Genomic DNA, 25,207 nt, shown 5'->3' on the forward strand with positions numbered 1-25,207 from the left:
GTGCGCCTATCGTCCTGCCCAAAGGGCAGGCCTGCTCGGATCTGTAGGATGATGTCATAGGTTATGTCACTAGTGATGCCATTGATGATGTCATAGGTGATGTCCATAGTTATGTAATTGATGATGTAATCAACAATGCTTTGTGTGATGTAATTAGTGATGTCACTGACAATGTCTTGCAAAGCACCTAGGTGGGGGTAGTTTAAGTTTGGAATGACCTTACTTTTTAACATTTGATTGATAAGTTAAACTCTTGGCATTAACATAAGTTTTTTTGCCAATTAATATATATAACAAAAACACAAGGTTTTTAATATCCCTCTAAAATTATTTTTGATAGTAAACTTTGCATTTTTTGAAGTCAAGAGAAACCTCTTCAAACCCTATTAAGTGTAGTTTATATTATGCTCTTTGCTTTGGCCAATAAGATGTTAATTAAGTGTAGTTTATATTATGCTCTTTGCTTTGGCCAATAAGATGTTAATTAGCACCTGCACTAATCAAGCAAAATGTATCAATAAATGTGCAGCATGTAGGAGGTTCAGTGGAAAAATACCATTTTCAGATTTTAATGGAAGAAATATCAGGAGAAATAAATCATGAAAACGTATAGCACTTTTTTAATATGCCCAGTTAAACCTTTAATGGGAAATGTTATGCTTCTTTAATATGACAATTTAATTTTTAGCTTCTCTGGGGAGTGAGGGACAAGCACCACTTTTACACAAAATGAGGGTATTTCCCAGTAAGAGCAAGCAAAATAAACAATGAATGTATAATGGAATTTTGTTCCCTAGGTTTTATGGCTGCAATTTTATTTTTGCCCTGCTTTGCTAGCAGTTCTAGTTTGATGTGCGAGATATTATGTATGGGGCACCTCATGCAACTCCATGTATTAAAGGGACACTGAACCCAAATTTTTTCTTTCGTGATTCAGATAGAGCATGCAATTTTAAGCAACTTTCTAATTTACTCCTATTATCGATTTTTCTTTCTGTTCTCTTGCTATCTTTATTTGAAAAAGAAGGCATCTAAGCTTCTTTTTTTATTCAGTACTCTGGACAGCACTTTTTTATTGGTAGAGGAATTTATCCACCAATCAACAAGAACAACCCAGGTTGTTCACCAAAAATAGGCCGGCATCTAAACTTACATTCTTGCATTTCAAATAAAGATACCAAGAGAATGAAGAAAATGTGATAATAGGAGTAAATTAGAAAGTTGCTTAAAATTTCATGCTCTATCTGAATCACAAAAGAAAAAATTTGGGTTCAGTGTCCCTTTAATGTCAGGAACGCCCACAAGTAATACCATCAGAAAGACAGGTGAAGCAATGCTTTAAGAATTTTGAACATACTCTCTCCTTCAGTGCCAAATTGGATGCTGGAAGCCGGCTTCACAGGGCACGATCCTGGGCAGAGGAAGCCTCGCAGCCAGGACATGAAGAGAGCCTTGTGCGCAGCATAGCGCATCTATTCAAGGCCCCTCCATTTTGATACTCCAGGTTTGACACACTTACGTTAGCAGATGAACATGACATAATATATTTATGATTTCAGCTTTAAGCAATTTCTCTTATATCATCATGTGTCTTAATTTACTTGTGCTATGTACGATATAGAAATTCTCTGTAGTATCTTATCTAAACAAACAGTCATCCAAACGTCAGCCAGTTCTGTGAATGAGAATCTCTACTAATCACAGGGCAAGTGGTTTGACCTTCTCTGTGAAAGGCAGTAGATCTTTTTAGTTATCTAAAAGTCCACATCTGGACTGTTCTATCTCTCTCGGGGAGACAAACGTCTAGAGTAATTTGCATAATAAAGAACAGGACTGATATTGTCTTATTCATGCCAGAATAAAAAGAAAAAAAGTGCATAAATATTTCTTGAACATTGTTTTATTTTAGATCTAGAGAAAATATTACCAAAAATAGGATGATTTGATGCTGAAGCAATTAACAAGGAAAAATAATATGCAAGTTGAGCATTACTTTGCACAGTATAATAGTGTATACCTGGATCAGTCTTCCCTTGGTTAAATAATTTTTGAATGTTTAAGCTATGTATAACGTTTTCTTAAAGGAACATTTAATATTTGAGAAGTTAATATAAAATGATAAAATCGTATATATAAAAAAACTTCTGCAATATACTTTCATTATTTATTTTGTCCCCTTTTCCTGTAATATATTTGTGAGTGTTTTAGTACCTGTTAAAAATGGAAGAGCAGAACACTGTTATATTCTACACAAAAGAAAAGACAGATGCGCCACATGGCCCAATATTGTTTGATCCACAAAGTTAAACTATCAGATTGTATTGCATTAGACTCACAATCTTGGGAGCACTCCAATTAGTGCAATGGGAACAGTCTGGGATCTATAACAGTCACCCAGCAGACCGACCTCTTAGGGTGAAGATGGATAATCTGTAGTAAAACACAAGAGGACACAAAGGTGCCTATATGGCCTAGTACAGTCTTATACCAGGAGCAGTAGTATGTATGGTAAGATATATACTCACAAAAGGTAAAGCATCTCCATTGATGCTAGTCAGACAGGAAGGGATCAATGCAGTCACCCAACAGCCATTGGCTGCACACTCTAAGGACCTATTTATAACTGTCCCTAATTGGCCACAGCAGAGAAAGTAACCTAACTTACAACATGGCAGCTCCCATTGTTTTATAGACACTAAGGGGCTGATTTATTAAGCTCTGTATGGAGCTTGATGCCCCTGTTTCTGGGCTAGCCTTCAGGCTTGCCGGAAACAGAAGTTATGAAGCAGCGGTCTAAAACTTGTCCGCCTGCTCTGAGGCCGCAGACAGAAATAAACCCAATCGAATACGATCGGGTTGATCCACACCCCCTTGGCCGCAAATCTGCAGGGGGTGGCATTGCACAAGCAGTTCACAAGAACTGCTGGTGCAATGATAAATGCAGACAGCGTATGCTGTCTGTATTTATCGATGTGCAGCGGACCTGAAATGCTACATCGTATCATGTCCGCTCGCACTATGATAAATCTACCCCTAAAACTTTACACTTATTTTGTCACTATTTAAACAACTAATGAAACTTTAAAAAATACATCTACACGTTATTCTCAGACTAATCTTTTCTTTCACTGCATCATTCTATCTAGCATTTTTTTTACTGCTTCATGTCCCTTTAAGGGTACATGAAGGTAAGTTTATTTTTTGGTTTTACTTCTTTTTTTTTAATGTCTGTTCATGTACTTAAAAGTCATATAACCCCAAATTTTCTTTTAAGATTCAGAAATTAAATAACTTTACTTCTATTATCAGATTTGCTTCATTCTTTTTGGTATCCTTTGTAATAGGAGCAATAATGCACTACTAAGAGCTAGCTGAACACATCAGGTAAGCCAATGACAAAAGTCATATAAGTAAAGGCACCAATCAGTAGTGCATTGCTGCTCCTTAGCCTAATTAGTTGTGCATTTCACAATGATACTAAGAGAATAAAGCAAATCCGATAATACAAGTTTGTGTTTAAGAATCCATAAATACAGTCAAATTACATAATCAACAGATGCATAATAAAAACACAATGCAATAACACAATCTGAATTTCAAATGAGCAGTAGATTTTTTTTCTGACAAATGTTTTACTTCCTTTTTTCCTGCCCCCATGTCATGTGACAGCCATCAGCCAATCACAGGACACTTATACATATATACTGTGAACTGTGCATATAAAAAGATTGTGCACATTTCTTTCATATAGGGATATACATTCCTACCAGGAGGGGGAAAAGTTTTCCAAACCTCAAATGCCTATAAATACACCTCCCACCTCACTCATGTGCTTGATGTCTTCTGTGAAAGGCGCTTCTAAGCATATTGAAGCCCCGTTCCTCTCTAAGTACATTGTTTGTCTGAGGGATATGAAGGGAGTATTGCCTGATGATACCATGTTTTTGCCTATGGGAAAGCTTTTCATAAGGCTCTCTGTAAATCGGTCGCAGGGATTCATCTGCTTCCTCCCTTTATAGAGCGACAATATACTCTTGTACCATTACCTCTGCTGGTATGTTTCAGTACTGGTTTGACTGTCTGCTATATGTGGATAGGTGTTTTACACAGTAAATATATATTTGTATTATATTAGACACTCTCCACTATGAATTGGACACTTTTTAAGTAGTTGTTATATATTGTTTGTATACATGCCTTGTGTCAGTAATTCAGTGCTCTTTTTAGCGACTTTATTTGTGGCTAAATATTTGTCAAGGTTGGTAGAGTCTGTGTAACATACATGGTTTTTTATGGAGCTAGTAATTTATTTATAAATTAGGATGCTAAGTATTATGTTCGTCTCATGGAATGTTGATAATCACATTTTATGCAGCTATAATAGAAGTATCCATTAGGATTTATATAGGTACATTTTGTTTTTTTGTATATACAATCAAAATTCTTACCTGCTTTTTAGAGGGATAGGTGTATTAAAAATCTACTACAGCTTTGCATGTCACGCATGTGATGATGCTATTTATGTCACAGTGTGACGTGTCATTATTTTGTGCTTTTTTTTGGTGCCAAAAATTTTCCGCCAAAAATTTTAAATTTTCCTGTCAAAAAAAATCCCACCAAAATTTTCCCGCCAACATTTTCCTTTCTAAGCTCCACCCTCAGTTCATTCAGTGTTCTCAGAAAACACTTGGAGATCTTTCATGCAGCATTTTATGAATCAGTTTTCTTTTTTTTATAAATTTTCGCTCTGTTTCCCATTCTCTCAAGCCTGTTATATATCATATATAGGAGCATGGATATAAATTTGCAGAATTAATTTTTTTTTCAATTTTTTTGCAATTATGTCTCAAACTGAACCTGCCTCTGATGCTACCAAAGGATTTGAGCTGCCTGAACATGTATCTACAAAAGCTAAGTGTGTTTGTTGTAATAAAGCTGATCTAAATTCTTCAGCTATATTTATTCAGTATATACTTCTGCTAAACATAAGGCAATGACTGCTATTCCGCCTTCAAATAAACGTAAAATGGTTTTGCAACATTTTCCTAAACCTAGTGAATTAACTTCTGACCTTCAGCATACTGATGTATCCTCTACTGATGGGGTTTCCTCTGATTCAGAGGATGCCACATCAGAGACAGATATAGACAAATCTTTTTTTATTTAAGATAGAATATATTCGTTCTCTCTTAAAGGAAGTTTTGTTTACTTTGGGTGTTAAGCAGTCTAAAGCTCCTTATGATAAAGCTAGTAATCATCTAAATTCCGTACTTAAGACTACTGTTATTACTCCTAAAGTATTTTCTATTCCTGACACTATCTCTAATGTGATTGCTAAAGAAGGGTCTAAGCCGGGTACCTCTTTTAACCCTTCTTCTAGGTTTAAGAATTGTATCCTTTACCTGTAGCCAATTTAGAACTTTGGGAAACAGTTCGTAAAGTTGATGGGGCAATTTCCACTCTTGCCAAATGTACTACTATTCCTATAGAAGACAGTGCTTCTTTTAAGGATCCTTTAGATAGGAAGCTTGAAACTTATCTAAGAAGGACATATTTACATACTGGCTATATTCTTAGACCTGTTATATCTATGGCTGATGTTGCTGCTGCTTCTACATTTTGGTTGAATAGTTAAGCACAGCAGTTGTCCTCAGATTAGAATTATCTAACATTATTGTTTTACTACAATATACAAATCATTTTATTTGTGATGCTATATTTGATATTATGAAGATCAATGTCAAATTCATGTCTTTAACTAGAAGAGCTTTATGGCTTGAATCTTGGAATGCTGGCATGGTGTCTAAAACTAGATTATTATCTCTCTCTTTTCAAAGTAAAAATCGTTTTGGTTCACAATTGGATTCTATTATCTCCACTATTACTGGAGGTAAGGGAGATTTTCTGCCCCAAGACAATAAATCTGAGGGTAAATTTAAAGCCCCCAATTATTTTCGTTCCTTTCGTCAGAATAGAGAACAGAAAACCACGCCTTCCCCTAAGGCCTCTGACTCTAATTGGAGACCATCTCCAAATTGGAATAAATCCAAGCCTTATAAGAAACCAAATCCTGCCCCTAAACCTACATGAAGGTGTACCCTCAAGCAAGTTCTTCTGGTAGGGGGCATACTAAAGCTATTTAAAAGAGTTTGGACAGACTCTGTCCAAAATCAGTGGATTCAAAATATAATTTCTCATGGGTATCGAATAGGATTCAGAATAAGACCTCCTTTGGGAAGATTCTTTTTTACCCATGTGTCAAAACCGTAAAAGCTCAAGACTTTCTGAAATGTGTTTCAGATCTAGATCTTTCAGGGGTAATTATCCCAGTTCCACAGCTGGAACAAGGATTGTGGTTTTTATTCAAATCTACTCATTGTATCAAAGAAGGAAAATTCTTTCAGATCAATTTTAGATCTGAAAACTTTAAATTGTTTTGTAAGAGTACCAACTTTGAAGATGGTGACTATAAGGACTATTCTACCTTTTGTTCAGCAAGGTCACTTCATGTCCACAATAGACTAACAGGACGCTTACCTTCACAATCTGATTCATCCAGATCACTCTCGATTTCTGAGATTCTCTTTTCTAAACAAGCATTACCAATTTGTTGCTCTTCCATTTGGCCTTGCAACAGCACCAAGAATATTCTCAATAGTTCTAGGTGCCCTTCTATCTGTAATCAGAGAGCAGGGTATTGTGGTGTTTCCTTATTGGGACGATATCTTGGTACTAAACTTTCAGTCTTTTATCATTTCCTTCAGTGGATATGTGCATGGAAATTTTAGGTCTCGTGTTTGCAGCATCGGACGCGATCCCTTTTGCTTGTTTTCATATGAGACCTCTACAGCTTTACATGTTGCACCAATAGTGCAGGGATTATACTCAGATATCACAACTGATATACTTAAATCCCAACAATCACCTTATTGTTCAAGGGGCCTCCTTTGTTCATCCTACCTGGACTGTGATCACAACAGATGCAAGTCTCACAGGTTGGGGAGCTGTCTGGGGGTCTCTGACAGAGGAGTTTGGAATCATCGAGTGGCGAGGTTACCAATCAATATTAGAACTCTGTGCTATTTTCAGAGCTCTTCAGGCTTGGCCTCTATTAAAGAGAGAGCTGTATATTCAGTTTCAAACAGACAATGTCACAACAGTGGCATATGTCAATCTTCAAGGGGGAAATTGCAGTTCCCTTAGCTATGAAAGAAGTGTCTCTAATACTTTCTTAGGTGGAATCCAACTCTTGTCTAATCACTGCAATTCATATACCAGGTGTAGACAATTTGGAAGCGGATTATCTCAGCAGTCAGATTCTACATCCGGGGGAGTGGTCTGTCCATCCAGATGTGTTCTATCAGATTGTGCAGATGTGGGGTCTTTCAGACAAAGATTTGATGGCCTCTCGTCTAAACAAGAAACTTCCTAGATATCTCTCCAGGTCCAGGGATCCTCAGGCGGAATTGATGAATGCTTTAGCAGTTCCATGGTTTTACCAACCTGCTTACATTTTTCCACCTTTGGTTCTTCTTCCAAGAGTGATCTCAAAGATCATTATGTAACAATCCTATGTGTTTCTGATAGCACCAGTATGGCCTCACAGGTTCTGGTATGCAGACCTTGTCCGAATGTCCAGTTACCAACCTTGGTCACTTCCTCTAAAACCAAACCTTCTGTCTCAATGCCCGGTTTTCCATCCGGATCTCAAATCTCTAAATTTGAAGGCATGGAAATTGAATGTTTAGTCCTTAGTCATAGAGGTTTCTCTGACTCTGTGATTAACACTATGATACAGACTTGTAAGCCTGTTTCAAGGAAAATATATCACAAGATGTGGAAAACCTATATTTCATGGTGTTCCACTCATGATTATTCTTGGCATTCTTTTAGAATTCCTAGGATTCTACAGTTTCTACAGGATGGTTTGGATAAAGGTTTGTCTGCCAATACTTTGAAAGAACAAATCTCTGCTCTTTCTGTTTTATTTCACAGAAAGGTTGCTAATCTTCCTGATGTTCACTGTTTTGTACAGGCTTTGACTCGTATTAAACCTGTTATTAAATCTATCTCTCCTCCTTGGAGTCTAAATTTGGTATTAAAGACCTAGCCTAACCAAGACCCCCATGCACACCATTAAAGACTTAGTGCTTAGCGTTGTGCATAGTCAAGATCTCAATGAACACCAAAAATGTCTTCAGTATCCTCTTAGAGCTCCTCCAGTGTAAACTCAGAATTGGAGCGCTAAGAATGCCGCCCAACTCAAAATGTAAAATACAGAAAACTTTGTATTTAAATGGGCTAAACTCAAACAAAAGGAAACATTTAAAGTTTGAGCAACCATTCAATAATAAAGTTGAGCCTATGCATTCTTTGGACATTTAACTACTTTCTTGGAAAGTGTTATTTCTCTTGGCTATCTCTTTTACTAGAAGAGTTTCTAAATTGCCTGCTCTCTCTTGCGATTTTCCTTATCTGATTTTTCATCAAGATAAAGCTGTTTTGCGAACTTTGTTTACATTTTTGCCTAAAGTTGTAAATTCTAACAACATCAATAGGAAAATTATTGTTCCTTCCTTGTGTCCTAATCCTAAAAATACTCTTGAAAGGTCTTACATTCTTTAGATGTGGTAAGAGCTTTGAAATATTATGTTAAGGTACTAAAGATTTCAGAAAGACTTCTAGTCTGTTATTTTTTCTGGTTCCAGAAAAGGTCAGAAAGCCTTTGCCATTTCTTTGGCATCTTGGTTGAAACTTCTAAATTAACAAAGCTTATTTGGAGGCAGGGAAGTCTCCGCCTCAGAGAATAACAGCTCATTCTACAAGATCAGTTGCCACATCTTGGGCTTTCAAGAATGAAGCTTCAGTTGATCAAATCTGCAAAGCAGCCACTTGGTCTTTTTTGCATACAGTCAGTTACTAAATTTTACCATTTTGATGTTTTTGCTTCTTCGGAAGCAGCTTTTGGTAAAAAGGTTTCTCAGGCAGTTGTCTCAGTTTGATTCTAGTGCCTATGTTTTAAGTTTTTTTTAATTTTTTTAAAAATTAGTTTTTTTTTTAATTTAATTTCTCAGCAGAAATAGCTGTTTTTATCAATAGTTATTATTAATAGTGACCAGCTCATGGGCTCTCGCCACCTATATAAAAGAAAACATCATTTATGTAAGAACTTATCTGATAAATTAATTTCTTTCATGATGGCGAGAGTCCACTAGACCCACCCATTTTTTGGAGGTTATGATTTTTTTGTATAAAGCACATTATTTATCCTGGTAAGTTATTTATCAGGTAAGTTCTTACATAAATTATGTTTTTGATTTATGGCAGTAAATTAGATTTTTTTTATTTTATTTGTGTGCTCTATCTGAATCATAAAAGTTTAATGTTGAATTTAGTGTCTCTTGAATGCTTGTGGGTGCTGCTAACGGCTATAGACACCCCCTTAACAACAGCAACATAGTCTGTATGTTGCCTGTTGCAAAGGTCTTCCAAGGCTTGAACAGCGCTTGTTAAAGCTCCCTAAGTGCAACAGAGAGTGAACATACAGGGTATGTCAGTTGTCGTTAATTGGTTATACACCTCTTGCTTTTGTGTAAAAATTGAGCTGTATATCATGCTCTCTAGAGAGGCCAAAAAGCTATACCGGCTATTTAATTTGCAGAATTCGCAGGTTACACATTTGCACTTTAGCTTCTCTAGGATGTGTGGGTCAAGCACAATTTGTACACAAAAGCAAAATGTGTTTAATGTCCTTTACGTATTGAACCTCATAAAATGTTAGGACTGGATTCCAGGACCAGAATCAGAGGGCTGAAATATGAGACAGTTAGGAGCTCGGCAATATCTAAGGTGCATAAACATACATTTACTTTTGGTTTCAATCGAAAGTTAAATAATAATAATGACACAGGTGAATAACACATTTATATATTAGCTCAGTAAAATATACATTAAAGCCACTTTATTATGTATGTATATGTCAGCACTGAACTGCTGCATTGTAAAAGGTCTGTAGTTAAGGTGACGTTCTAGTGAAACAATTAGAGTGTGGGTTTTTTTTTTTCAAATAAAAGGAAGTATTTCCCCCAAAAAATAATAAATGTGCATTGCATTTTTTTTATTATGTATTATTAAACATTTGGGCTAGATTACAAGTGGAGCGCTAATGTTAGCACACATGATATTAAAATATCGCACCTGCGTTAACTTGCGTGCTTATTACAAGTTGAAATTAAACGCGACCGCACAAGCGTAAACTAAATTTGCACTTGTCCGGTTAGCGCAACTGAAATCCTCGCGCAAAGGGTTAGGGCTAAATAAAAAGTTGTACCAAACATAACATAAATACATAAAAAAAAAAATTTTCACTCATGCATACACTATCTAATAAAAAATAATCATGAAATAATCATAAATTCTTACCAAAGACTCCATTGAAGTATATAGGAAAAAGTTTATGCACTTTTGATTTTACTTGCGCCAAACATACTTTCAAATTGAAATACTCGTGCTAACCCATACTAGTTAAAAATGTACTTCTGGCTAAGGTTGCTCACAAGACACTTCTTATCTGGCTCTTTGTAATTAATAACGCGTTTTCTTTTCCTTTTTTTAAATTCGTATTTTTTTTTTCACGTTCTTTCCTTTCATGTAACATATTTACCCTGCATTTGTCTAAACCACTAATTCTTGAAATCACTGGATCAGCTAAATGTCAGTTGATCTCATAGAGTAAGGCTGTAGTTTTAGTACAACTATTAACTGTACTCATAAAACATTTCATTCATTGTTTTTGGCTATTTGTATCTTGACCATTTGCCAGAGCTCTGATATCATCATTTCCAAAAAAGGAAAACTTAATGACAGACATTCAGAAACAATCCATCAATTTGTCCAGTGAGACAGATCTTTCCAATTCAAATGCTTTTCCATGGAGCTGATTCTCTAAAGCTTTTAATTTAGCTCTCCAAATTTTAGTTAAGTGTGATGAATAAAAAAATAATGTAAAGAGGTATATTGTAGTGTTTTCTAAAACAACAGCGCATATAGGTCACTATTATCACTTACCTTAAAGGGACATGGTACTTAGACTCATATGTATATGAAAGAGCAACTGTTAAATATGTATATATAGATAATAAGTATATAAAATATATAGGGGGCGCCCTTGGGCAAAAAAGGTTAAAATAAAATTGTGGCAGTATAATATACTATGATACAATATAATCAAAGCATAAAATCAAAATACAATCACAGTTGTCAGGTCACTGATTATCATAGAAAAGTTCAAGTCCTGTATATCAAAGGGAGAGGGTATAGATATATAACCCAATAAGAGGTAGTATGTCCAGGCAGCTTTTGTTATCTTCAGCCTCCAGATCTCGGGGTATGTATTCATCTTTCTGTGATTAATAAATAGTTTATGTCAACTAATATTTGATAAATATGATTATTAATTTAATCTGTTAGATAACCCAGATTAAATATTTGTCTATAGTTAGGGTTTTGTCTAACGAAGGCATATAAAGTCATATTAAAATAAAGAATAATTCTTATAAGCATCTCATTTTTATCTTCTTTTGCGAGAATCATACATATACATCTGTTGCTAAACACTCATTTAGTGACAGCCCTTAGACTAGAGGTATATACGACAAGCGCCACATGGCCTAGCACTGTATATACTCTTGTAAGATGGTATATGAGAACAAATTGCACTTATATTTGGTGAAGCACCCCTCTTGGTGCAAAATGATAGCAATTTTTATATGATATGTGCTTAAGCGCTCATCGAGCCCACTTTGTGAGTTTGTGTGGTCCCCCACTCTGTGACTGTTGTTGCTTCTTCATGCTGTGGAAGATCTAGCAGGGAAGAAATTAGATTTTTATTGTGTTTTCTAAACTGTAAAATAATTACTGATAGACATTGTATTTATATATATTTGGTACTTTCCCATTATACAGGACGGCACGTGCCACAGAGAGCAGCTGTCCTGAGTAGGAGATTATGATCAGCATCAGCCACAGCACAAGACCCAGTCTGAGCTGAGTAAAGTGCAGTAGCTGCAGCCGATCTGCACAGTTGTAATTCTCACATAACTTTATGGGTAACGGTGGCTAAAACCTGATGCCTCTGCACTGGGCCACTGGCTGCATTTAGTTGCAGCCCTATATGTTATTTTATTGCTCTCTCTCTCTAGTGGACAAGGGCTAATATGTGAAGCTCCCATAGTGTATGTTGTGGGTATGTAACTGCCATGTTGCTGCAAGAAATAGCACCACAAGTACAACCTGATTGGTTCTCACCTTGTGGGACGTGATTGGTGACTTACAAAACCATGAATGGACCAGAGAGCTGGGTGTCTGCATCTGTAGTGTGAGAGCTTTTCCTGGAGAATACAATGTGACCTGCATACAAATGATGTATATGATGCACTTGGGGGCATGTACTTTATTTCTCTGATAAGGAGTCAGTTATATATTTTAATAATACATAAACTCTCATAAATAATAGTAGATGTATCCACCTTCCTACTCACACTAGTGTTTTACAGTGGCTGCCCTAGAGCCATCCTGTATAATGGGAAGCTTTTTCTTCTTTTGATATTTACATGGATATACATAATTGAAACATGACAGTCAATTTATAATCAAATAAATCAATTTTTCAAACTATATAAGTATAGGGGAACACTATACTATTCATATTTAAATGTCAGTTAATAATATTTGCCCAAAACAACAAACTTTTTAAATATTAGAGAATAAAATAAACTTTGCAACAGTTAATATCAAAATTGGTTACTGAGATGTATTACAGCTGGGAATAATTATCAATCATTGACTGTTTGACATATGCAATTTAATTTTCAGTGTTCTCTAAAATGACACATTTTGTGCTCTACAATAGCGTATTTATCTTTGCTTTTCAGCCGTCCAATTTCCCCTACAAAGAAGAAATAATGTCTGTGAATCCCACATGTCTTGTTGTGATTATTCTCTTTTTCATCAGTGTCATCTTGGCTTTTAAGGTAAGATGTTTTCTGTTATGAAATGCAACTTGAATATCAATAATTGCATTTGAAGAAGCAACATTTTTCATTTGTTTGTACTGATCAGATCCTTGACTTAATCATACTTAGACCACGATTTACAGTAGTTGATGTGTTGCAGAGAAACATTCATATATACAATACATATATTATCTAGGGTTGCCAGTATTATTACCACTGAAATGGAAGAATAAATAGAATATATAATTTGTCATTTATACGTGTAAATGGTATTTTATCTATATTTTCAATATTTCATATACACAAATCCCCAAATTCGGAATTATTCTGAAATCCATTATTATTATTAGTATTATTATTATTATTATTATTATTTTAAACAAAATTATTAAAAATTACTATATTTCTTTACAAGTTAGTCACAATCTTCTCTGCCTGCAATGTGGTTTGGTTTCTGTGTTTTAAAATGCAAATGCCTGTCTATATTTATTTAAAACAACATTACCTTTTTTATTACAATACTATCGCCTAGATTACGAGTTTTGCGTTAGAGGCTGTGCGGTGCTAACGAGCAGTTTATGCTCACCGCTCACTTGCAGACAGTGCTGGTATTACGGGTTTTTACAAACCCGGCGTTAGCCGCAAAAAAGTGAGCGTAGAGCAAAATTTTGCTCCACATCTCACCTCAATACCAGCGCTGCTTACGTTAGCGGTGAGCTGGTAAAACGTGCTCGTGCACGATTTCCCCATAGGAGTCAATGGGGGAGAGCCGGCTGAAAAAAAACCTAACACCTGCAAAAAAGCAGCATAAAGCTCCTAACGCAGCCCCATTGATTCCTATTGGGAAACATATTTTATGTCTACACTTAACACCCTAATATGAACCCCGAGTCTAAACACCCCTAATATTACATTTATTAACCCCTAATCTGCCGCCCCCAACATCGCCGACACCTGCATTATATTATTAATCCCTAATCTGCCGCCCCCAACATCGCCGACACCTACATTTTATTTATTAACCCCTAATCTGCTGCCCCCTATGTTGCCGCAACCTACCTACATTTATTAACCCCTAATCTGCCGCCCCCAACGTCACCGCCACTATTATAAAGTTAATAACCCCTAAACCTAAGTCTAACCCTAACCCTAATACCCTCTAACTTAAATATAATTACAATAAATCTAAATAAAATTACTACAATTAACTAAATAATTCCTATTTAAACTAAATACTTACCTATAAAATAAACCCTAAACTAGCTACAATATAACTAATAGTTACTGTCAGGATTCCAGCTAATACATCTACCATCCTGTCTAAACTCCTCCCAGATTCCCTTTAAAACTTCTACACGCCCTTTTCCTAGTGCTTAGTAATTTTGTGAAGTGCCTAGAAAGCTCCAGATATCTAAGCTCCAAACCTGTGTTACAGATTACAAGGAATCCTTTCCTCTGAAGGATTCCCTGCTCAATTTAATAATCTCCTTAAACAGATAAGCCGTTTTCTCCAGGCATTCGGTTACAGCTTTACTTCCTGCTGAGTCGCTTTACTCTTACCGGCTTCCTGCAGAACACCTCCGGAGACCGACTAACCGATTACCTAGTTTCCCTATGAAGTCTAAGGCTGAATGTATTGAAACGCTGTATCCGATATATTAAAACTCACCTAGCTTACTAACAACAGCACTTGCAAGCTGCCTCTCCGAAGACGGAACTCGAGCACTCAGCTGTTCCTCCGCTGACGTCACAAGTCAGTCAAACACCTCTCGGACACTTTGTTGCTGCTCTGCCGCACGGCTCCTAACCAGGTGAACTGTTTGCAACACTGTTGCACAATTCAAACAGAAACTTTGTCGCTCCAGACTCCTCAGCTCTTTCAAGTCTGCAGTTGTGATCCACATAGTACTTACTCCAAAGGAATATCTATTCTGCCTGACATAATTACTAAGCCATGGGAACGGATCCAGCAGACTTGCCTCAGTTTGTGTATAACTTATCACAGCATGTGGACCAATTAGGGCAAGGCCTGAGGGAATTGGAAATTGAAAATCAATCACTCAGAAAGATAATCAGGGATTCTATGGCTCCAAGATCACTGCAACCTGAACCTATCCCAGAATCAATTGTGTCCTTACCTGAACCTTTCTCTGGCAATAGGAAGCTATATCGCCAATAGACATGAGCAATTCGGTTCGGTTCGATTCGGAAATTCGGAAAATTCGGCAAATTCGGAGATTCGGATCGAACCGAATTTCCAAATTAAAATACTGCAGAATTTACCGAATAAATCCGAATTAGTTCGGATTTATTCAGTAAATTCAGATGGACATGGATTACACTAGTATTGTACAGTATATTAGGTTATATCACTCTGCTATGGGTTACACTTAATATACAGTACATAATACTAGTCTAATAAACAGCATACATACCGAAATTCAGAATTTCCGAACCGAACCGAATCCAACCGAATCCAGCCAAATTTTTTCGAATCTGAATGAATCCGAAACAAATCCGAAATGAATTCATTCGAAGTTTTCCGAATTCGAATCGAACCGAAACAAAATTCGAAAACCTCCGAATCGATCCGAACCGAAACAAATTTTTCGATCATGCACATATCTAATCGCCAATTTAGGAACGCTTGCTTATTACTGTTTAACCTGAAACCAAAAACCTACTGTACAGAAAGGATTATGGTACTAACTATAATTTCTTTCCTAAGGGGAGAACCCATGGTCTGGGCCGACTCTTTCTTTGAAAATAATCAACTCATATTAGGATCTCTGGATGATTTCCTTAATGAAATGGATGAACTATACCTTGACACAGATTTTCAGTTAATGGCCGAAATCGCTATGCGTAGCCTCAAACAAGGAAAGCGAGTAGTCAAAGACTACATTGCAGAGTTCAAACAGTATTCTAGGGATTCCCAATGGAACCCGATTGCCCTAAGGAACCAGTTTAGGCTTGGTTTGGCAGACAACATAAAGGATGAGCTCACCCGTACCGATCTCCCTAAATCACTGGAGTCACTAATGAAGTTGGCTACACAAATAGATCGCCGGTTGAGAGATAGGAGGTCTGAACGATTCCACAGCGATCAACCCCAAAGGTCTCAGAATACCCCTACCCAACCACTTCCAACCACAAAATTGATGGCAAAACCTATGGAGGTCGGCCTCGCTAGGGGTCCTTTGACACCTGAAGAACGGACTTGTCGCAGAGTAAATCTCTTATGTATGTATTGTGCAAACGCAACTCACATGGTGAAGGATTGCCCATTACTGCAGAGAACAAAGAAACGTAATTCTCATACCCTTTTCGCATCTCCTAATTATGCAGTTGGTGATCTAGTGTGGCTAACAACAAAACACCTTAAGCTCCGATTGCCCAGCAAAAAGTTGGCTGGATTGTACATCGGTCCTTTTCCAATTCTGAAGGTTGTCAATGCTAACGCAGTTTCCTTGCAACTACCAGATTCTATAAAAGTACACTCTACTTTTCATGTCTCCCTCTTGAAACCATATACCACCATGAGGAACTCATCCTACCACCCAATGATACTCTTATCGACACAGACAAATACGAGGTTGATTCATTGATTGACTCACGTATATACAGTTGCAGTACTTGGTAAGATGGGTAGGCTACTTTCCCGAAGATGATACTTGGGAACCCAGCTATAACATTCATGCTCCTAAAAAGCTATCTCTCTTTCATCGCTGTCATCCGGATCGTCCAGGTCCATAAGTCGCGGAGCGACTGGCTTGAGGAGGGGGACATGTCAGGATTCCAGCTAATATATCTAACATCCTGTCTAAACTCCTCCCAGATTCCCTTTAAAACTTCTACACGCCCTTTTCCTAGTGCTTAGTAATTTTGTGAAGTGCCTAGAAAGCTCCAGATATCTAAGCTCCAAACCTGCGTTACAGTTTACAAGGAATCCTTTCCTCTGAAGTATTCCCTGCTCAATTTAATAATCTCCTTAAACAGATAAGCCATTTTCTCCAGGCATCCGGTTACGGCTTTACTTCCTGCTGAGTCGCTTTACTCTTACCGGCTTCCTGCATAACACCTCCGGAGACCGACTAACCGATTACCTAGTTTTCCTATGAAGTCTAAGGCTGAAGGCTGAATGTATTGAAATGCTGTATCCGAGATATTAAATCTCACCTAGCTTACTAACAACAGCACTTGCAAGCTGCCTCCCCGAAGATGGAACTCGAGCACTCAGCTGTTCCTCCGCTGACATCACAAGTCAGTCAAACACCTCTCGGACATTTTGTTGCTGCTCTGCCGCACGGCTCCTAACCAGGTGAACTGTTTGCAACACTGTTGCACAATTCAAACAGAAACTTTGTCGCTCCAGACTCCTCAGCTCTTTCAAGCAGCTGAACCATAAACATCATCTAGTTCTTTCCAGCAGAGAGACTCTTCCCATACTACCTCTGATACTTGCATTCCTCAGCAAAACAAAGGGTTAAGCTCTTCAAACATTGTGAACTAATTCACTCATAGTTCACTAATGTAAATTTACCTGAAGTAAATCCCACTTGCCCAGCTACTAGAACTACTTAAAGTTGTAGTAGTTTCTAAGTTGGTAAGTGAAACAAATACAAACTTACGTAATTACATACAAGTCTGCAGTTGTGATCCACATAGTACTTGCTCCAAAGGAATATCTATTCGGCCTGACAATTACATTGTAGCTAGCTTAGGGTTTATTTTTATTTTACAGGCAACTTTGTATTTATTTTAACTAGGTAGAATAGTTATTAAATAGTTATTAACTATTTAATAACTACCTAGCTAAAATAAATACAAATTTACCTGTAAAATAAAACCTAACCTAAGTTACAATTACACCTAACACTACACTACAATTAAATGAATTACCTAAATTAAATACAATTAATTACAATTAAATACAATTATCTAAAGTACAAAAAAAAAAAACTAAATTACAGAAAATAATAAACAAATTACAAGATTTTTAAACTAATTACACATACTCTAATCCCCCTAACAAATTAAAAAAAGCCCCCCAAAATAAAAAACCCCCTACCCTACACTAAATTACAAATAGCCCATAAAAGGGCCTTTTGCGGGGCATTGTCCCAATCAGCTCTTTTACCTGTAAAAGAAGTACAAATACCCCCCAACATTAAAACCCACCACCCACACAACCAACCCTACTCTAAAACCCACCCAATCCCCCCTTTAAAAAACCTAACACTAACCCCTTGAAGATCACCTTACCGGGAGACGTCTACACCCAACCGGGCAGATGGTCAGAAGTCTTCATCCAACTGGGCAGAAGTGGTCCTCCAGATGGGCAGAAGTCTTCATCCAGACGGCATCTTCTGTCTTCATCCATCCGGCGCAGAGCGGGTCCATCTTCAAGACATCTGACGCAGAGCATCCTCTTCTTTCCACGGCTTCTCGCTGAATGAAGATTCCTTTAAATTACGTCATCCAAGATGGCGTCCTTTCAATTCCGATTGGCTGATAGATTTCTATCAGCCAATCGGAATTAAGGTAGAAAAAATCTTCAATCAGCCAATAGGATTGAGCTGGCATTCTATTGGCTGTTCCAATCTATCAATGCCAGTTCAATCCTATTGGCTGATTGCATCAGCCAATAGGATTTTTTCTACCTTAATTCCGATTGGCTGATAGAATTCCATCAGCCAATCAGCCAATCGGAATTGAAGGGACGCCATCTTGGATGACGTCATTTAAAGGAACCTTCATTCAGCAAGAAGCCGTGGAAATTCACAAGAACTGCTGGTGCAATGATAAATGCCGACAGCATATGCTGTTGGCATTTATCGATGTGCAGCGGACATGATACGCTACATCGTATCATGTCCGCTTGCACTATGTTAAATGTACCCCATAGACAACTAAGATAACCTTTTTGCCATGATTTAATTATTTATTTAATTACATAAAGATTTAATTGATTTAGCTGCCGAGTTACAAAAAAAGCTAAATCTTTTTTCAGCTGCTATATATAATGCTAATATTTCAAAGCTAATAATCATTTAGACAAAGGGATAATCATTAAATAACATGACTTTTTGGCATCTAAATGAGAGTGTTTTCAAAACATACAAATTGTTTTCTTTCCTGAATAAACTATCACACAATAAGGAACATTTTACTTGGCTAAATAGTTATGCACAAACATGCATTTCCTGCTAAATTCAAAAGCAATGTAACCTTTAATGTAACTTTTACCATTAAAAAATATTTTAACGTTCAATTTCTTTACTTTCATATGTGTTTAGAATTATGTCTCTTTAAAAGAATATACTCTATTTAATTATTTGAAATAACGAACATGTACAACAACTTTATGTTTTATAATCATTTATTCTGGTTTGATTAAATTACATTTTAAGAAACAACTTTTCTCTAGACATTATGACCCAGAAGGACAAATAAATCAATATACTAAAATCACTGGCAGACATGTGCATCTTTGGGAAATTTAAGAATAATTTATTGGAACAGTCAATTTTATGGGATATAAAGGGAATAATGACTTGTGAAAGGATGTTAGAGAAAAATGTCTATAAATTGACAAAACAGCTAAACTAGCCAAACAAGCAAGCCAAAATGTGCTCGATTCAGAGCAAGAATGTAGAGTGAACCTGGATAACAATAGGAAGCAGAGATTATATTTTGTTAATTGTGTTAAATGTTTAAAAAGTCATGTTAAACCCCAAAGCTACTAGTAATGCAGCTGGTAAAGTTGCTTACACTAACACCTGCCCCATCCCTATCCTCTAATCCCTAAAGACAACCCTACCTCTAAACCCTAACCCCTAAACCTAACTCTAAACTATATCTCTAATCCATAACCCCTAAACCTAACACAAAACTATATCTCTAATCCATAACCCCTAAACCTAACTCTAAACTATATCTCTAATCCATAACCCCTAAACTTAACTCTAAACTATATCTCTAATCCATAACCCCTAAACCTAACTCTAAACTATATCTCTAGTCCATAACCCGTAAACCTAACTCTAAACTATATCTCTAGTCCATAACCCGTAAACCTAACTCTAAACTATATCTCTAGTCCATAACCCCTAAACCTAACTCTAAACTATATCTCTAATCCATAACCCCTAAACTTAACTCTAAACTATATCTCTAATCCATAACCCCTAAACCTAACTCTAACCTATATCTCTAATCCATAACCCCTAAACCTAACTCTAAACTATATCTCTAATCCATAACCCCTAAACCTAACTCTAACCTATATCTCTAATCCATAATCCCTAAACCTAACTCTAAACTATATCTCTAATCCATAACCCCTAAACCTAACTCTAAAGTATATCTCTAGTCCATAACCCCTAAACCTAACTCTAAACTATATATCTAGTCCATAACCCCTAAACCTAACTCTAAACTATATCTCTAATCCATAACCCCTAAACCTAACTCTAAATTATATCTCTAATCCATAACCCCTAAACTTAACTCTAAACTATATCTCTAATCCATATCCCCTAAACCTAACTCTAACCTATATCTCTAACCCATAACCCCTAAACCTAACTCTAAACTATATCTCTAATCCATAACCCCTAAACCTAACTCTAAACTATATCTCTAATCCATAACCCCTAAACCTAACTCTAAACTATATCTCTAGTCCATAACCCCTAAACCTAACTCTAAACTATATCTCTAATACATAACCCCTAAACCTAACTCTAAAGTATATCTCTAATCCATAACCCCTAAACCTAACTCTAAACTATATCTCTAATACATAACCCCTAAACCTAACTCTAAAGTATATCTCTAATCCATAACCCCTAAACCTAACTCTAAACTATATCTCTAGTCCATAGCCCCTAAACCTAACTCTAAACTATATCTCTAGTCCATAACCCCTAAACCTAACTCTAAACTATGGGGCATATTTATCAAGCTCCGAATGGCCGAGTACGATTGGTTTGATTGACACCCCCCTGCTGGCGGCCCATTGGCCGCGAGTCTGCAGGGGGCGGCGTTGCACCAGCAGCACACAAGAGCTGCTGGTGCAATGCTTAATACGGCGAACGTATTGCTCGCCGTATTCAGCGAGGTCTGTCGGACCTGATCCGCACTGTCGGTTCAGGTCTGAGAGACCTTGATAAATAGAGGCCTATATCTCTAATCCATAACCCCTAAACCTAACTCTAAACTATATCTCTAGTCCATAACCCCTAAACCTAACTCTAAACTATATCTCTAATACATAAACCCTAAACCTAACATTAACACTAAATCTAATTTAAAACTATAACCCCTAAGCCTAACCCTAACCATAAACTTTACTCCTAACCTTAATTCAAATCATATCCTCTAACCCTAAACACTAACCGCTAAACCCTATCACTAAACCTAACCCTAACTCTAAACTCCTCTAAACTCCTAACCCAAAATCTAAACACTAAACTCTAGCTTTCAATCCTAACTCTAAATCATTATCCATAAACAGAACCCTAACTCTAAACCATAACCCCTAAACCTAATGCTAACTCGAAGCATTTAACCCTAAATCTAACATCATAAACCCTAACTCTAAACGCTCACCTGTAAACTATAAAACTATCTTTCAATCCTAACTCTAAATTATTATCTATAAACAGAACCCTAAATCTAAACCATAACCCCTAAACCTAATGCTAACTCTAAACATTTAACCCTAAACCTAACATCATAATCCCTAGCTAAACCCTAACCTAATATAACTATGTTAAAATTACAATAACCATTATAATAACTATAAACATAAATCTAAACACTAAACCCTAGCTCCAAACTCTAGCACTAAACTATAATCCATAAACCTAACCCTTATTTTAAACTGTAACCCTTAAACTTAATTTAACTCTAAATCCTAATCCCTAAACCTAACCCTACAGCGAATAATATGATATGGAGAAACAAAATAAAAGTTATTAGTTAACTTTGAAAAAATAATTTAGCAGTTCTCTCAGTAACTTTTTGTGCAGCCTGGTTAACATATGCAGTGTGTTGACTGGTCAAAGATGATTCTAGACAAGCTGCCATACTGCAATGTAATTTAGTATTCAACTAAACTGAACCCAAATTGCTCTATCTGAATCATGAAAGAAAAATTTGGGGTTTCATATCCCTTTGAAGGGACACTGAACCCAAATTTTTTCTTTCATGATTCAGATAGAGCATGCAATTTTAAGCAACTTTCTAATTTACTCCTATTATTCATTTTTCTTTGTTCTCTTGGTATCTTTATTTGAAAAAGCAGGAATGTAAGCTTACTGCATTTTTTTTTAATTGAAAAGGGACATTAAACTCTTAGGGGGCGATTTATTAAGATGCGGGCGGACATGATCTGCTGTAGTGGATCATGTCCGCCAACACTGTCAGTATTTATCATTGCACAAGCATTCCTTGTGAAATGCTTGCACAATGCAGATTTGCTGCCATTCGTATCCAATCAGGATGATTGCTGCCGCCGCCTCACAGGTGGTGGATGAGTAAAGGAGCAGTGGTCTTAAGACCGCTGCTTCTTAACTTATGTTTCCGGCGAGCCTGAAGTCTCACGCGGAAACAGCTGCATTCACAGCTAAATAAATCTACCCCATAGCGTATACCAGCATTTAAGCCATGATTCTATTGTTTGATAACCATTGGCATGCTGCAGATGAGCTATTTGCACCACAATCACAATCAACCATTTTCATTGCTCATCAGTAACATTATTGTTTTGGTGAAATATAATGTATATACCCTAATTTGGTGGCCAAGTAGTGGCATCAAAAATACCAAAATGGGCCTAGATCAATACCTTTAAAATAACTTTAAAATATATATTGTTTTTATAGGTAAATAACAAATGCAAAGGCTCTGTTTCTGTTTAAATGGTTTCTCTGGTATTTTGGGCAATATTTTCTCTGAAATTCCCGATAGTGAAGGGGTTAATGTGCCTTTAGCCAGATAAAAAAAAAAAAAATTAATGTGATATAAAAACGAATTGGTCTTGGACTACTAGTGTCAGTAAAATGTTGTTGTGGGGTTGATATGTTAATGAAATTGCATATTGAAGTGATATTGTTTTATGAATCTCTATCTAGGCTTACCTGATTAGCTGTGTGTGGAACTGTTACCGTTATATCAACAACAGAAACTCATCAGATGTCCTGGTCTACGTAACTACTAATGATACAACAGTGAGTACACGGTCTTATCATTCCTCTAAATGACAGTGAAATGATAATACAGGGAACAAATGAAAGTACACTAAATAAATTATCTAGAAACCTTGTAGAAAGTTACTGTATATATTGTAAAACAAAACAGGACAGTGTATTGGAAATATGGGGAAACTTTGGTTGCCCCCTTTGCTGAAAAAAATGTAAATCATAGTAATTTACATATTTAATTATGTGACACCACCCAGAAACTAAAGCTTGTGCTATTGATTTACATTGGCCATATGTTTCCAAAAAATGTTTCCTTCAAACTTAGGAAGAGCTCCAGCCGTAACACACAACAGGTAATAATTGCCCAAAACGTAAGAAAACAGACTACCATGAAAGTAAAATATTGTCTGATGGCATTCCTAAGCTAAACTAAAAATTATTTTATTAACATATTTTTTACAGTAAGTAGCTAGATTAAAGTTACAAAAAAACTCAAAAAGATAAAAAAAAAAAGTCCTAGCCCACATTACTAATCTCGTTTTTTTTTTTTTTTGGTCAATATCCTTTATTTGCGCTGAGTTCTAATATTTCAAAATATTTAATTTTACAACTATTTTTTTTTCAAGCCATATAGATTTGAAACACTTTTAATGACATTTGAAGTGAAATGCTTAAATATAAATGCATTTAAATGTTTTATTGAAACATGAGATTTGATTTGACACAACCTCTTTCATCAGAACTACACGCTGCAAAAGTTTTATTTTTCATTATGATTTTTCCTCTCTTTAGAGGCCTAGCTTCATTATTGTTTTTGCCTACTTGGGGCTAGATTACTAGTGGAGCGGTAATTACCACTCCCGCTCGAGCATTAACATTGCTAGAAGTTAACACACTAACACACTAGCATTACGGGGGGAAAAACAGTACTAAACATAAAAAAACCAACCAGTATAAGCCCTATTCTAAAACTTAAGTCCCCTTAAAATAGCCCCTCTAAAAAAAACACTAAACTTAAACCTACTACTACACCTTAAAAACCCTTTCCTATAAAATAAAATATCCTAAAAAGGGCATCAGTGATTAAGCTCTTTTGTAAAAAAAAACAAACAAAAAAAAAAAAAAAACCTGTCCTAAAAAATGGCCTGAAAAGGGCATCAGTGATTAAGCTCTTTTGAGAAAAGAAAGAAAAAAAAACCTATAGTAAAACAAAAAAAACCACCCACATAAAACCCTACAGCTAAACTCCAAAAGTTGGTACTCACCAATTTGAATATGAACGCACGAACTTGTGGTAAATTAAACACCACTTGTAATACAGAGTTCAGTGGAAAAAATACCGCAATCTCGCAATTGCGTTTGTCCTTCTCAAGCAAACGATTGTGCACCATCCATAATCTAGCTCTTGATGTTTAGTCATGTGCACAGACAAAAAATAGATTTGGTTGAACCTTTTGCCACCCAAATTGGACAGCAGCTTATACTGAAATAAAGTTACAGGGGTAGATTTAACAAATGGCGGGCAGACATGATTTGTTGTAGCATACGCTGTCAGGCATTTATCATTGCACAACCATTTCTTGTGAAATGCTTGTGCAATGCCGCTCCCTGTCTTATGACCGCTGCTTTTTAACTCCTGATTCTGGCAAGCCGGAAGGCTCGCACGGAATGAGCAGCATACGCAGCTTAATAAATCGGCCCCATAGTATTACCTTGCACTACCACTCATTGTAGTAACAGTGTTAACTGCTTGATTGAAACACAATTATTTTTGTTGCATGGATTTGTTTGTTAATTCATTAAAGGGATTGTTTCTTTACTATATTTCTGACAAATGTAAGAAAATAGAGAAAATATGGTCGAATTATAAAGCTCCGAATAGAGCTTAATGCCCCTATTTGCTGTCGGCATTCATCGATGTCTGTCTTCGCACATGATCTGCTGAGCGGATTATGTCGGACAGACCGATGATAAATCAGCCCC

The 25,207-nt window shown here is 36.4% G+C and overlaps 1 protein-coding gene across 1 annotated transcript in view; it reads left to right on the plus strand.

The window, feature by feature from the left end:
- The window catches only part of LAPTM4B (lysosomal protein transmembrane 4 beta), a 94,081-nt gene that overhangs the window by 48,808 nt on the left and 20,066 nt on the right, over positions 1 to 25,207 (plus strand). Inside the window, exons 7-8 of the mRNA XM_053715914.1 lie at positions 12,933 to 13,031; positions 23,156 to 23,251. Of these exons, the coding sequence (XP_053571889.1) occupies positions 12,933 to 13,031; positions 23,156 to 23,251 (195 nt within the window). The remainder of the gene's footprint in view (positions 1 to 12,932; positions 13,032 to 23,155; positions 23,252 to 25,207) is intronic.

This window comes from Bombina bombina, chromosome 5 (genome assembly GCF_027579735.1).
Source record: "Bombina bombina isolate aBomBom1 chromosome 5, aBomBom1.pri, whole genome shotgun sequence".
In the NCBI taxonomy this organism is placed as follows: Eukaryota; Metazoa; Chordata; class Amphibia; order Anura; family Bombinatoridae; genus Bombina; species Bombina bombina.